This window comes from Camelus ferus, chromosome 11 (genome assembly GCF_009834535.1).
Source record: "Camelus ferus isolate YT-003-E chromosome 11, BCGSAC_Cfer_1.0, whole genome shotgun sequence".
Classification (NCBI taxonomy): domain Eukaryota; kingdom Metazoa; phylum Chordata; class Mammalia; order Artiodactyla; family Camelidae; genus Camelus; species Camelus ferus.
Genome location: NC_045706.1, coordinates 36,900,494 through 36,916,231, shown reverse-complemented (window position 1 = coordinate 36,916,231; position 15,738 = coordinate 36,900,494). Strand labels below are relative to the sequence as shown.

Here is a 15,738-nt window from a genome sequence, read left to right as displayed (position 1 = left end):
CCCTATAGATGCTGGCACGTGAAGCTACTGTTCTGATCACTTGTTTCAGGGAAGAAGGGAATAATCACCAATGTGTTTTCCAAACTCAAGGCTCATTTACTCTTCTAGCTCACGTCACCACATCACTCAAAACAACACTATGGTCATTCGGTCTGTTTATAAAGGTGTCATCTCTTCAGTGACTTTTTTTTATCTCAGGGAAATTTTTGGATCTCATTTGAAATGAATTGTTTTACTGACTAAAGCATACTCTTCATCATTAACTTAACTGTTCAAGTAATATAATAAAATTAAGAGGCTTAAGAAGAAGCATCATGGGCCCCACTCAGAGGCGTGTCCAAAATTAATCTGCTTCCCGGCATGGTGGGCAAGGGACTTGGATTTGGGAGAATAGCTCCTTGAATAAAATCATTTTCAGTAAAATGTATGTTTCACTAAATTGTGACATTATGATGAGCAAATTTTACCAGCACAAAAAGCACACTGTGCTTAAAAAAATAAAGCAGAGCTATTTTAACCAAAAAAAAAATTTAGAAAACCGGATGGGGGATTACCCTATGAGTCATACTTTCCAAGTCCTTAAACTGAAAGTGATCTTAAATTAATCATTTTAGGAAATTGCTTTGTCCCCTTTTCAAGGATACTAGGATCATGACCATTCAATATGCTCAATCAGAACTTATCTAGGTTGTCTAAAATGTTTGAACAGTTTCTGACTATCACAGTAAATAGCTTTTGTTTTATATCCCTAAGTGTCTGATCTACGAGGGATTAGGCTGGTTTCCTGACATAATTAATACAGTTTATACAGTTGAGTAATATTTGCAATTTATGCATCAGAGGAAACTGGTATGATACACCCAAATGTCTAACAGCAACAGCCATGCTTCTCTTTTATGTTATCTCAGTTTCCTCAAATAACAATTTAAAGATGTAAATTGACACAATGTGTTATGTTCATTGTATCAAAACAATTTATGCTATTTTAATTCATTATTTAAAAAACATTTCTCTCTAAAAGGATTCATGGGGGAAATACTGATATAACATTTCCAGTTTCAAAGACACTCTATAATTTTCTAATGGCATTTTATTAAAAGATAGCCTGGCTTATTATCATATCTAAATGTCACATTGGCAAGAGAAAATTGTACGCATAATGATGAAAATGAAAACTGCTGTTTCTAAAGGCTACTTTATTGAACTACTGAGTTATTAAAACATACCTCAAGCACAGAGGCATGGTTTTTCATACAAATATTTTGAATAAAGTAAGCACTCACAATCATACCCTGAGATTCTAAGAGAAAAGAAATACAACAGTGACCTCTGTTAAAATGTAGACCCACCAAGTACCCAAGGATCCTCTAGAGTCTGTTTTCTATTGACGGTTACAAAGATGTCTTCATTTTCCATTTAGAAACCAGCAAAGGTGAAAATAATGTTTATATAAAAGGGAGTTACGTATCTAAAAGAATGACTTGGCAAGGACGGTATAACTCAGTGGTAGAGTGTGTGCTTAATTAGCATGCAAGAGGTCCTGGGTTCAATCCCCAGTCCCTCCAGTTAAAACAGTAAATAAAAATAAACCTAATTACCCTCCTCCCACAAAAAAGACAATGCAAAATAAATAAACAAATAAACAAACAAATTTTTTTTAAAAAAGAATGACTTGTCAACTTCTACATCCTAAGCATTTAAACTAGATAGGATTTCAGGATGATTATTTCTACAGAGTAGAAAACAGGTCCAAAATTAGGTGCTAGGTTCTAGACCTTGTGCTCAGGGTCACATGGAGAAGTTGGTGTCACTGCTGTGACTAAGGCCCAGGTCTCCCATCTCCAAGATAATATTCCTTTTGCTAAGCTTGGGCTCACCAGGGGGACCTCTTTCAGCACTGGGCATTACCTTGTTCTCACTAGGTTCACACTTTTCTCTCTAGGACGGCCCAACCGTGAACGTAAAGCACAGTGAGAATTACGCTATATGCTGCCTTCACTCCAGTGCGAAAGACTACCTCTACTGAAGAAGAAAAGACACTTTAGCCAAATGTTATTCTTTTTCAATTGAAACTGCTGAGAACACAAAGGGATCTATTACAAACAATATTATTAGATATTCTTTTTGCTTTTTAAAAGGTACCACATCACAACAGGCTCTCGGACGTCAGCATGACAAAAAAGACACACGCACTGGGTTGCTCTCTTTTTATGAGAGTTTGGGGCTCTGGAAAGGCTGACTGAATTGCCATATGGGAGATCAAGTTATCCTTCAGATTTAAAGAGCTCTTGATATTTTGAAAATAACTTCCAATTGTTGTTATCTAATATGGTAACAGTGGAAAGGAATCATCCTTCCTTGTCAGGAAAAGAAAACAAGAGTCAATAATCAAATGGCTTGTCTGCATTCACCACGCAAGTCAGCAGCACTAGATTTTCAATCATCTTTAGTCTTCTGCTCTGTCAGTTAGAAACAGTTGCATGCAAGGACATACTGGGGTTCACCTTTAGAAAGTCTTGCTACCTAGGGAGTCTTATTAAAGATAAGCACAGTAGAGAAGAAATTACCAAGTGGCCTTTGAGAGTTTTAAAATTTTTAATGAAATAGGAAAAAAAAATACTCCTACCCAAAGCCAAGTTGTGTTATCCTGAAAATCATTTTTCAAGAGAGCCACCAAATGTCTCACTACACTTGGAAGAAAAAAATGTGCTCTGATATTCTCTGTAGTCACAAGTCACACTAAAAGCTTCATCTGCCAGCATTGGTGGCCTTGGAACTCTTCTATACCTCCTCTCAGCCTGTTTACACACTAGAGTTTGAAAAGCAAACAGCTCTTAACACAACTGAAAACCAACTTATTAGTTCAGGGCCAACTGCTACAAATTTTTCAAGTCTCTATGCTATGCCCTGCAATAAAATGGAAAACTATCTTTATTGCCCAGAGAATGGGACTGTCTTCTGACCTATTCAACCTGAGAAGTGGTCAGCAAGTTCTTTTTTTTTTTTTAATTTTAATTTCAATTTTATTTATTTATTTTTAGGTGGGGAGGGAGATAATTAGGTTTATTTATTTATTTTTAGAGAAGGTACTGGGGATTGAACCCCAGACCTCGTGCATGCTAAGCATGTACTCTACCCCTTGAGCTATACCCTTGGCCTGGTCAGCAAGTTCTAACTCTGATTTCAGGGCTATTTCATAATGCCATTCTCAGTGTTCTTCCCATTTAATTGGCATATAATTTCCAGTTTTGAACAGGATATTACTCACTTGAATTCTTTCCATTGGGGAAAAAAATAATTTTCCAGGCTCATTTCCCTGAGAATTGCTTAGATCTAGACCAAGTTGGCTAAAGTAAATTGTTGATAAGATTGTGGGAATACTACGATCTTTACTCTAAAATGCTTGGCAGAGAAACACTAATAAGAAAGGCCAAAATTTCAAAGTCAGAGTGTTCAAAAGAGCAACCCCATGTGCATTTGACTGTGCTTTTAAAAGCACATTTGCTAGATGCTTGACGACCTTGAGGCATTTCGGAAGATGTTACCAAACAATATGATCTCTGTTCTGATTTGCATAGCCTCCTGTGTTTTGAGATGCATTTGATGAGTGAATTTTCAAAGGCCTGAGCAACATCAGCAGTTCCCTCTAGGGGCCAAAGAGCACAGAGCACCCGCCCCACAACAAGCAGAGTGAGCAACTACAGGGCTGTCTCCGCTAATGAAATGTAATGAGGGAATATCTTTTATTGTTGTCACGTTGTGTCAAACAACAAGGCTCTGCACCAAAAGTAATCCTGAAAATATCAGACAGGTTAAAAATTTCCTTTAGAAATGAACTTGTAAACAAAGGGGAGCTTTAAATCAGTGAGGGCTCATTATGGAAACTAAGTGCACTATTTATTTGTACTAAATCAAAAGGCCACAAGAGTGGTCCATATGCAGGTAATATTCTCGACAGTGCCTGAGTCGAGGAAATGACTGTGGTCCTTTCACTGGTTCAGCAGCAACAGGTCAGAGTCATCCCTGGTGTATCTAATGTTTCATGTATCACCCTTCCTGTCCAATGATGACATAGGTCCTGCTTTGTATACGAGCCTTATTTCTGCCTCCCTACCAAGAAGGGACATCTTTCTTGTTTACTTTTAATTTTCCTTTTTGTATTATGTGAATCTACGACGAAAGTCCTTTTTTTCAGGACGAGGCAGAGAAAAAATGAACACACTGCTTTGAGGTACGTGGTGAGAAGAGTGAGGCAGGACAAAAATGGTGATTTCCAGGTCGGTCTGCCCGTTTGTGCCTCCTTACTCAGTGCCCCCCCCTCCCGCCCCGGGCTCAGAGGCAAACTCATGTTCTCTGGAGGAGAAAGGAACTTACGTGCAAATTTACACTCTCATGTCAGGAAAAAAACTGTAATTCCTCTTATGAGAATTTTTAATTTTGATATTTCTTTATAGAAAGAGGACAATATTTAAACCTTCAGGAATATTAACAAATGTAAGACAGGACAGTGCAAACCTTCCTAAGAAATCACTTCGCCAAGCAGTGCAAACCTTACCCAGGGAGACGGTCTGACTTCGCCTTTGAAGTTCTGCTTTTGTCTATGGAATTTAAAAGGACCTGAGACCCACTTGCCTCACCTTAAACTCTCCCAGTCTTATACTCTCTCCTTTTTTTTTTTTTTTTTTACTGGATTTAACATGCTCACCTCTCTCTCAGTATTGAAGACCCATCATCAGCCATTACAGATTTCTGCCTATTTCACTTGACATTTCTTGTAATTCTGTATTAATTCACTGACTCTTGTTTCTTCAAAGCAGATTCATTTTCAGTCCATGTTAGGGGACTCAATCCCTATCATTCCATCCTAAGATGAAAATGAGCCAGTGGTTCCATAAATCCAACTGGCATTTGTTACCTAACACACTGGAACTCTCAACGACACACGATATCGCTGTCTCCTCCTCCATTCTTAAAACACTTCATTTTTGTCTTCTTTGATGTATCTGGTTTTCCTTCCACCTCTTATCTCTCCTTTTCAGTCTTTGTGTGTGTGTGTGTGTGTGTGTGTGTGTGTGTGTGTGTGTGTAATCCTTCTCTTCTACCTGATGTTTAAATACTAACATTCCTCCAGAGTCAATCCTCAATGCCATGTTCCTTTCATTCTCTACCTTCTGTCTCATCCACATTTTAAATGAGCATCTACCATTTGAATTCTCATTATTTTCAGATGAACAGCATCTCTTCTCTGAGCCCCACACCTACCCAAAGATGTCTCATAGTCACCTCGTATTTAACCTGAGCAAAACTCAAGTCATGATTATCCTGCTCTCCAACTCTGGCAACCATATCATCTTTCTCTGTCTTAGCCAATGTCATTGCATCCCTCTGACGTCCAGACTGAAAATCCTTGCAACATGCTTGACCTTTCTCCCCTTCATCACCAATATCTATTTCCTTAAGAAGACCTATTGGCTTTGCGACCTAACACCTCTCAAATGCTTTTCTCCACTCACAATCTAGCTCTGTCTGCCGTCAGCTTTTACCTGGAAAATGTTCTGGATGTTCTCCTTGCTTTCACTTTTTCACTCCTCCAATCACAAGGAGCACCAACTCATCTCACTTGCTATTTTACAAACCTGAAGTGATTTCTTTAAATCCTTCACATCTAATCTCCAACTTTTATATTCTAGGACCCAGCCATTTTGGTATTTTGGTTCCTTCAATACATAATGTTGTCTCCTACCTTGGAGGCTTTGTGCATGCTGTTTCTCTGTCTAGAACGCTCTCTATACTTCCTTGCCCAGATAATGCCAATTAATTCTTGCCTGGATAGTACCAGCTAATTCTTCAAAATTCAGCTCAAGTCTAGTTAGTGTCACTTCCTGAGGGAAGTCTTCCCAGAATAATTAATATGTGTTGCTCTCTTCCACAGGACCATAGATACCATGAAGGCAAGGCGCATGTCTGTTTTATTCACTGCTTTATATGTAGCATTTCATAGGTGCAGAGAAAATAGTTGTTAAATAAATGAATGCATATGACAAATTGAATGAACATGGATGATGCTGGTACATGAGGGGTTGCCAGATCACTCCAGGGAGCCTTTAAATCCACATATACACCGAGTAAAGTTGTAGATTAAAAAACATGACCACACTCATTTACAAGCTTAACACAGATTTTGCCATGAGAATGAGTTCCTCATGAAGAACAATATTGAGAATCATCAACTTAGATCATAAATTAAGTATTTATGAATCTATATTCATAGAGCCATCAGAGCTTCTCAACTGAAGGGCTTAGATACGAATTCTTTCAGCCTTCAGAGCAACAGGATTGAACCTAGGGCAACTGAGCCGTCAATACCCATGCTATACCCATTTTCTACAAGTGTCATGACAGAATATAATTTGGAACGTGCTGCTAGATGGGACCAATTTGAAGGTTTTTGGTTATTGTTTGTTGCTTTTTTTTTTTTAAAGAAGTGATTGAGATCTTATTTTCAAAAGCACAACAAACTGAATCAACAAGGGTATATATTGAATCAGTCTAAAATACTAGGTGTCCAATTATTGTGTTATCAGGCCACCACCAAAATGATGCTTAGGAAGAATACATAGTAATATTAGAAATGTTTATTATATGATGGGTGGTAAATTGAAACAGCAGAATATAAAGCTGTAAATGACTAAGTATAACTGTAAAATACAAAGGTAGTTGATAGCGGTTGTGTTTGATTAGACTGATTTTTAAAAATGTTTTAATCTATCTCTAAATATTATTTCTACTAAAGTAAAAATACAAAACATTTTAATTAAAAATAGATACCATTAGAAATAAAACACTGGTTTTAATTTGTTGCTTTGTATTTCCCCTCTGTATGACCAAAATCTGGGAATACAGCTGTGGTGTATGTAAATCACCCTATCGGAGAGCAACTTTTACACTAAAGATTCTTGTGATCGAGTATTATAATTACATATTTTATATATATATACATATATATATAGTTCATCTTAGATTGTTAATATATATAGGCTTTTTATTCAGAAAAAGATGTTTTGCCTCTAAGTGCTAAATATAGTATTCAACAATTAAGAGAGCAATGATAGTATAACTTGAAACTATTTCATATAAGAAGTCTATATTTATATATCAGAAATACTTAGAATGAAATAAAACACCTACTTTTTTCTATTTGATCTTCTGGATGGTTATTATTTATTTTTTTTTACAAGACAAAGTATAAATATGGAGATAGGTCTCTCTATCCAAAGAGTGATATATCACACTAAGTATTATAACTTAGAAGTAAACTTTGAAAATAATTACTGAGCTACTCATCAGTCTCCCCACTAAACAGCAAGATTCTTAGTTTTAGAAACTATATTTTTTCTATTTGGCATGCTCGTTGTAAAGTACAATGCCCGACTCACCGTAAGTGAATTTCAAACTGTTTATTAAGTGAATACATATTCTCAAAGGAAAATAATGTGTAGCTTTCATCACACATGCTACTTTCTGCTCTAAATAAGCTGTAATGATCCTTATCTTCCATGATGTTGTCTCTTCTAATATCTTTGTGAGTATAACTTCATATTTTAAAAAGAGAAGCCTCTAGTGGTTAATTAGCCGCAATCAAAAGAAGCTTAAATGTGCCATAAAGGTAAAGTTTCTGTCAAGAATAATTTTCTTTGTAGGAGATGTATCTCATGAGACAGACTGAGGGCACATATCCTGCAGCAGAAGAGTTGTGAGAACCATTTCACTGAGATATTTCTTTCAAGCCCATCTTCATGGGCCAGCCATCCAAACCACATGCCTGGTATGATTTCTGTGAAAGGGATGTTCTATACAGTTTGTAAAATCATCCCACCATTGAAGCCTGATTGTGCTAACAGCTAATAAGTTTCTCACAGCTGAGTTTCTAAATGTCATATCTTAATTGATCTTTGCAGTCAGCCCTACTTTTTTTTTTTTTAGCCAAATAGTCATAGTCATTGAGACAATACCAACAATAATTACACATTGATAAATAATATGATCATTTTGGTTGGGTTTTTTAAAAAATATCAATCTTATCTTTAGTGTATTTTGCAAAGTCAAGGGGACCTTAAAAAAGGAAAGCTTACACAATGGAGCCAATTCATCACCTCAGGTCTAAAAGGTACAGAATTTGTGATCTACATAGAAATTCAGAGCCATTAACAGAATTACCCAGGGACTTTAGAACAGTCAGAGCCAGTTTCTAATCCCTGCAATGTTGGCAAACCTTATAAGTTACTTAAATTCAAAGTGAAGGCACAATGTACTTAAGGGGAATAAATTCAATACAGAGCGAAAACAACGCAAACACAAATAAACGTTTAAATGTTTTAGTTCCACTAAAAAGCTTTCCCAAGGGAATAATTTACAGTTTACCTACTCTGAGTGATAGGACACCTAATTAAAAAATGCTTTCAACTTCAGAAATCTTCAGATATTAATTATTTATTAGAAAGCTGTAAAATGCTAACAGCGTAAAATGCATCACACCACCTCCTGCAGTATTTATTTATCTATCTATTTCGAGGTAAAGTTTACATTATCAATCTCTCTGGTATTTAGATCAATGGTTTTAGACTTTTTTTTCATCAAGCGTTCCCATTTTCTACATAATAATCAATATTAAGGTATCTGGGTTATGCATTCATTTAGATTTAGTATTAATTGAATAGAAAAATTAAAATTAATCTATCTAGCTGACTTATATTCTAGTATAAATATAATGGCTAATTTATAATCTATTAAATTTATGCATCAAATAACAATATTTAGATGTAGTTCATCATTTCATTGCCCTTTACTATTCTTTAATCATAATTGAACTTTCTTTTAATTGTTACTTTATAAAAATTATATTTATGGATTTTTTTTTCCGAAGCTAGGTTTAATTTTATGACATGCTACCAAAGTGAGACTAGTTTGCCTACAGAAGATTAAAGACTTTTTGCCCAGGTAAAATTAGTTTTACATCATAGATACGCAGTAATTGTTTGTAAATCAAACCATGTATCAAATGCATTAGGGTATATTTCCAATGATTACTTCTACAAACGTATTCATCCACTTTTATAGCCCTTTATAATTTACCAAGTATTTTTCATCAATTAAATCACAACAATACTATTTCATAGGTAAGACAATGAGACTGAGAGACAGGTGTTGAGACATGACCCAAATCACTTGGTTGGGAATGACAGAGCCAGGAGCAGAATCCGGGGCTTCTGGTCCTCATTCAGGGTCATATTTCTCATACTGACAGACTGTCTTCCAGCATGAGGATCTGTTACCACACCTATCTTCTAACTGACTGAATCTGAATTTCAGTATGTCTGTTTTCCTTCCCACCTTTATTTGAAACATGCACAAGTGAACTTATAAATGCCCAGAATTCATGAGATGCACACACAGTTTAATCTTTTAAGGTCAACGGTACACTAAGAAGGATCTAACTAATTTACAATTGCTTCCCAATCACTGATCAATTTTAAGCCAGTGACTGGCCATGACTTTGGGTAGAGTAAACAGGAGTTATACGAAAACTTTCATTGGACAATCTGTCTAAAGTTTAACAGGAAAACAGAAATAGATCAAAGAATATTTAGTTTAAAAGACCTTTGACTTTTTCCAGTAATTCTACAAATGTTTATTTAGATAGTTAAAGATTTTAGATGAATTTTAAAGATTACCACTAGTTGTATATAGTTGTATATATAAAATGTATACAGAATGGTGTGAGTATGTGTGTGTGTATAATAATCCACGGTAGTCTTAATTAAATATATAACTCAAGAAAAACTTTGCTGACATAAGTTATAAATATGAGCTTTTATACAGCAAGAAAATGTTCTTCTGAGGGTTCAATAAAAACAAAGAAAGTTTTATAACTTTTAAAACGGTCCCCTTCTACCATCTCACAATGATTACTGTAAATACCAGAAACTAAAATCTAAACTTAGTAATAACACATATTTTAACTTAATGTAGGAAACCAGGAAATTAATACCAACCACCCACACAGTACAGGCAACACTGAGGACTGCATGAAATTTGGTGTTAAAAGTGGCTGGTGTAATTCCCTGAGCAAATCTGGGCAGAGACACTACTGGTATTTGACCCCGGGATGTAAGTCTATGTCCCTTCAAAGAGCAAAAGAAACAAGAGAAAACTATACAGAGAAGAAATTGTGGATATTATTTATACAGCTTTGAAAATAATAGAATTTTATCAGTCAAAATGGATTATAGCAGTTAATTCTAGACCAAATTTTTAATCTTCATAAATTCTCAAGGCAAAGAAATTACTTTATTCCTTTTGGTTTTTAGGTAACTACAAGACCAACCAATCACCTCCTTCGCCTGTACTATCTATTTACTGATATTTGCTGATTTAATCCTTCAGGTGTCCTGTATGATATCAAATACAAAATTGTTTTTCCTTAAATTACTTTCTTGGGAGAAGAGGAGAATTATATAGATTACACTTTTTAAAAAAGTAACCTAATTTTTTTAAAAAAAAAAAAGCAAATATCAAATTATTTTGCATCTTTGTCAAAAAAAAAGCTTTGTTTTAAACTATTCTAGTAGATAAAATGGTATTTTGTTTTATAAAAATGATCATTAATGGGATATGTACTATCTCAGATCATTATGATAACGGTGCCATTCAAGTTTAATGCAACACAAGGGTATATTCACATGAAGAAATATTTCCAGCCTTACTATTTTTCAATTTCACAAACAACTGTTGAACACAATCACCATTCATTCAGAAAATGTTTTCAGTGGGAGAAAGATGTGTTTATATTCAACTGTTTACACTGGATTTTAAATTAACCATTTTCCCTTGTCCAGATGATCTTCCTCACAAAATCAAGGTTTCATGTTTAAGGAGAGACATACTTACAAAGTAAGCATTCTATGTAATAATTACCTTAAAGAGATTGCTTCTTTTTCCTCTTAAGTAGTTTCTTCCTGTCAGAGTGTTGGGCTTTGTCCAACAAAATATTTGATCTTATTTCTACTCAAAATCATTTTTAAAAAATCAAAATTAAGGCCCCCCCAAATTTCTACTTACTTTGCTTTAGCTTCTGCATCTTCATATGCTTTATTAGAAACATCATCCAGTCCTCCAATCAAATGCTTGAAAGAGCTGTCGGTGGGGGAAAAAAATGCAGTGATCAGGATAAATCCTCTGCAAAGTTGTAACAATGACAACCTAGCCAATGATATATTAAAACAATCTAAAAGGATCTAAATAAAAATGAATGCAAACATTTAATCTAGGATGTTACTAAGAAATATCATACAATGATATAAACTGAGAGCAAAGATTTCTTCAATCTTTTAAAGTACTTTAAGATTTTACATTTTATTTTTAAAGCTCTATAATATTAATACATGCAAGAGGCTTTGTGTGTTGTGAGTACTAAAGAACAAAATATGCATGAAATATATAGGATGTTTGCTGACTTAAAATTTAAACGTTGCTTAATAGCTTTTACCTACACTTTCAAAAAAAACAAAAACAAAACAAAACAGACCTATAAAGAGGAAATTGACACTGCTGCTTGGGGGCTGGCTGTAGGGGAATGGAGCAACTATTACCTCAGGCCTTGGGTAATGATCGCACCTGTAGGACAGGGTAACTAGAACGCTGGGCTAAATAGTATTTCCAATACGAAAGAGACCAAAAGAAAACAACTAGAGAGAAAGCCAAGAAGCAAGAATCACATATAGAGTGTCAGGTTTTCTGTGATGAATTTATTAATAAATGTCAAATGAATGAATGAGCAATAAGTAGCTATTAAATTTTCAAAAATATAATTAATGATAAAACAAATGCTAAAGATAATCCCCATGGTTGAGAATAGTTCAAATATGATTTTTGCCATTGTTCTTTCTGTGGTAAAATTCTCCGTCTTCCCACAGAACATCTTGGTCATTACTAGACAAAGTCTGCTTTTGGAGAAACTCCTTAAGGCTAAATGGGTTTATATTGTAAAGTAAAATACAATATTTCTTTTATTATGAAAAAATGGTATCTGGTTGATTTTCTGTTTCTACAGATAAATATGAAATTTAAATACAGATAGATTAGCTTATTTGTCCAGGATGACTGCAGTTTAATAGCACATCTAGAATTATAGTCCATATTCTCTAATATCACTCCTGTCCTTTATAATATTTAGATATTTTTAATACTACCAAATCCAAACATTGTGAAAAGGCACTGACAGAGAGGAACCAAAGAGCATTAAGTGGTAAAACCAGAGAGAAACAACCACTAAAGCTTAGCTTTTCAAATATGCTTAGATATATTATAGATTATGTGGTTAAATATTTAAAACTCTTAAGTAATTCTGATAATTCAAATAGTTAAAAAAAAAATCCTGTTTTCCTCCAAGTATCTATTTGAGTTAAAGACATCTTAAGCAGACTAGTACATTATCAAAGAATTACCAAGCAAACTGATAACAAATTTGATAAGAAGGGAGACTTTTTTACTTAAAATCTGTTCATCTCACTAGGCTCAGTTAAAACTGCGCATCACTTTTTGAAAATACAGTTTGAAATTTCTATTAGCAAAGTATACACATGGAAAAAACTACATCTGGCAAGCTATACAGATTTTCAAAAGTAGAAAACATCTAATGACAGAAGTAAGTTTAAAAGGTAAGAGTGACTGGGGGAAAAAATATTTAGACCTGGTGATGAGCTGTTTATATCCTTTTTTGTTAAATCTTAGCCATAGCCAACAATTTAAAAAGAATGAACAAAAGAAGTATTTGAATTATGTCTTTTTCATATGTATTTTAGAGTGCCTTTGATTTAAAAATACAAATTTTCTATGTGGTGCTAATGATCCATGATTTATTATTTTTATTTTACTACTAAATAAAAAAAAGTAAGAAATGATATGTACTTACAAAAGGTCTTTATTTTGATATGACATAAAATTATTTTTGAAATAAATTCTCCCTGAGGAAAATCCTTTTCATTTAAAGTGTAATTGATTTTTTATGGAAACAATTTTAAAACTGAGAGAAGAAATTAACAAATCACTCAGAATTCTCTAACCACAAATAACAGGAACATTTTACGTACTTCTTTTTACTTTTTCTCTGCATAGCTTTATTGTTGTTTTTTTTTTATAAAGATGCAATCATAAAGCACCTATGACTTAATATCTTTATTTTGAACTTAATATTGTATCATAAGTGAATACTTTTATTTTTAAAAGCTCCCTAAGCAATATTCCCATAACCAAAATAATAGGTCATTGCGTGGACACACATGATAGAATATCTACTTACTCATCTACACACACACAGACACCCACACACATACACACTCGCATACATATACAGATGATGGAGGGGGCATGGCAACTATCTAAACATTTATATTTATACTCTCAATTAGAGATTAAACATATGGAATTTCTTCTTGAAATAAAAATATGCAGTAATATAATCTTGACTTTAGAATTGGAACCGTATGTCCTTTATAGTAATCTTTATTTAGTAAGCAATCTTGGCCAAATAACATTTTTTGAAACATGAAACAAATGCATTCTGCTAATATTCTGTCTCCTCAAACAGTAAGTTGACCATTATAGTCAACTAGAAGTTTAAGAAAATGTAGAATTTTCAAGCAATATTAATGAGTTTCAAATAACTATCTCTATATCTCTGCACTTATCAGTGAATAATTTAAGATATCTTGATAATATAATTGATGTCATTATAGAATTTATCACTCCTAGCACAAGTAGGAACTAATTAATGTTCCATTCCCCCTCTCACAGATACTCTGCAGGAACACCTGCCATCTGTGTGAACCCTCATCAAACAGGCATTTGAAAAAGTATTATTATAGGTATCAGATGCCTTTTAACAACTGAATGTGCAGAAACCAGAAAACAATATTTATCAATTATAACAAATGTAGGAGACTAGAGGAAAATCATTAAATTCTTCTTTTAAACAAAGTCACAATTCATGTATGAGTTATATTTTAGCAGTGTAAAATAAAGTAGCCAATTTCAGTAGGCATAATTTCAATAATAAATAAATGTAGGAGACATTGATGAACCAAGGTTTTAATTTAGGGCATTTCAACAGCAAACCTTACTGTCTATACACTAAGTAATGAGGTACATTTCTGCTACTTTTCTTGGGATGTAAAATCAAACTTTAACAAGTCTTGACAGAATCTTTTAAGGAGGTGGATAATGTGTTATTAGTTGAGTATATTGTGGTAGAAAGAGGGCAAATGGAGAAATCCCTTTTGTGCTTAATGCTGGTAGTTTAAACATACTTGCAAGGAAGGCATGGAAAAGAAAGAGAAAGAATGGAGGAATGAAGGAAGGAGAGAAGGATGGATGGAGAGAGGGAAGAAGAGAGAAAAGGAGGGAGGAGTGATGACCCTTTTACATCAAGAATGGTATTTACAGAAATTTTCAGTCAAAAGGGCTGTGTTTCTCATTCTAGGAAATTTGTCTGTTTTAGAACATGACACTGATGGTAACTCAGTGGGTAATGATTTCAGTTATTAAGATGTTTTCATTATTAAGCCAAAACATCCTTCTGAAGGGAGCTGATTACACAGTGGTATGTCTAAAGAGTGTGTAATTTTGTTCTTCGGTTGTGATATGATGAGACTTCACCTAGAGAGAAAAGGGCTATTATATTATTAGAAAGGCAGTTCAAATATCACAGATTAGCATTATCATGCTGCTAAAAAATAACAGCATTTATATGTCACTTTACAATTTACAAAGCATTTTTTATATTCATAATTTATGTATGTATTCAATAATATATTTTAGTCGATTTGGTCCTCAGGATCTCTTATACCATATTCATACTGTTCGGGAATCTTGTATAAGAATGTTTAAAATAGAATCTTTTCAAACTCAGAATAGGATGGGAGAAAATCTCAAAACTTATTTAGAACCTTTTTTCTTGATCACATCCTTAAATAAAATGATAATCTATGCTTAATAGTTTAAGATTATAAGCCAAAATGAGTCAAAAGTAAAACCTTAAACCAGAAAGTATTGCAAATACTTCAATAGTGCTAAGCAAAACATTTGTCAAGCATTATCTGAAGTCTTACACAGCTCTCTTAATTTGACCGGTGTAAATGATTACAGCCCATTAGACTTTCCCAAGATGAATCTTGGATAAATCCTTTAAAATATACTTATTAAAATAAAATAGAAAATTACTGACCCAGATTAGTTGGGATGCTTGTTACCTAGCTAAATCCAAGATTTTAGAGGTATCCTTTATTATTTTGTTTCTTCTATTGAAAAAAAAATCTGTTCATTCACGTGTGGCTTCTGGTAAAGTGTCTCATGATTGTTACCTTATTTGTTGTCTGACTGTTTTATTTTTAACTAGCACAGGCATAATTATTAGTGGTTTATACTATGAAGCAACATATGAATATACTTCTTTAGAGGGAAAATGAGCCCCAAATGGAATAAAACCAACCAACATCTATATTTTTCCAATTATCCATCCCACCCATCCATCCTCTCCATTCATTCATCCACACATGTATTTATGCAAAGCCTACTATTCATAAAGAACAACTCAAGCTACTGTGAATTATGCAAAGATAATAAGATACAGCCTTAAGGAAGTTACTTATATTAGAGATAAGAAACAACTATAATACAAGGTAG

The 15,738-nt window shown here is 33.9% G+C and overlaps 1 protein-coding gene across 3 annotated transcripts in view; it reads right to left on the bottom strand.

Moving 5' to 3' along the window:
- PRKG1 (protein kinase cGMP-dependent 1) overlaps window positions 1-15,738 on the bottom strand; it is a 1,107,834-nt gene that overhangs the window by 94,524 nt on the left and 997,572 nt on the right. For all 3 annotated transcript variants that reach the window (XM_032491411.1, XM_006181681.3, XM_032491412.1), the window contains exon 9: window positions 11,119-11,193. In XM_032491411.1, coding sequence (XP_032347302.1) covers window positions 11,119-11,193 — 75 coding nt within the window. The remainder of the gene's footprint in view (window positions 1-11,118; window positions 11,194-15,738) is intronic.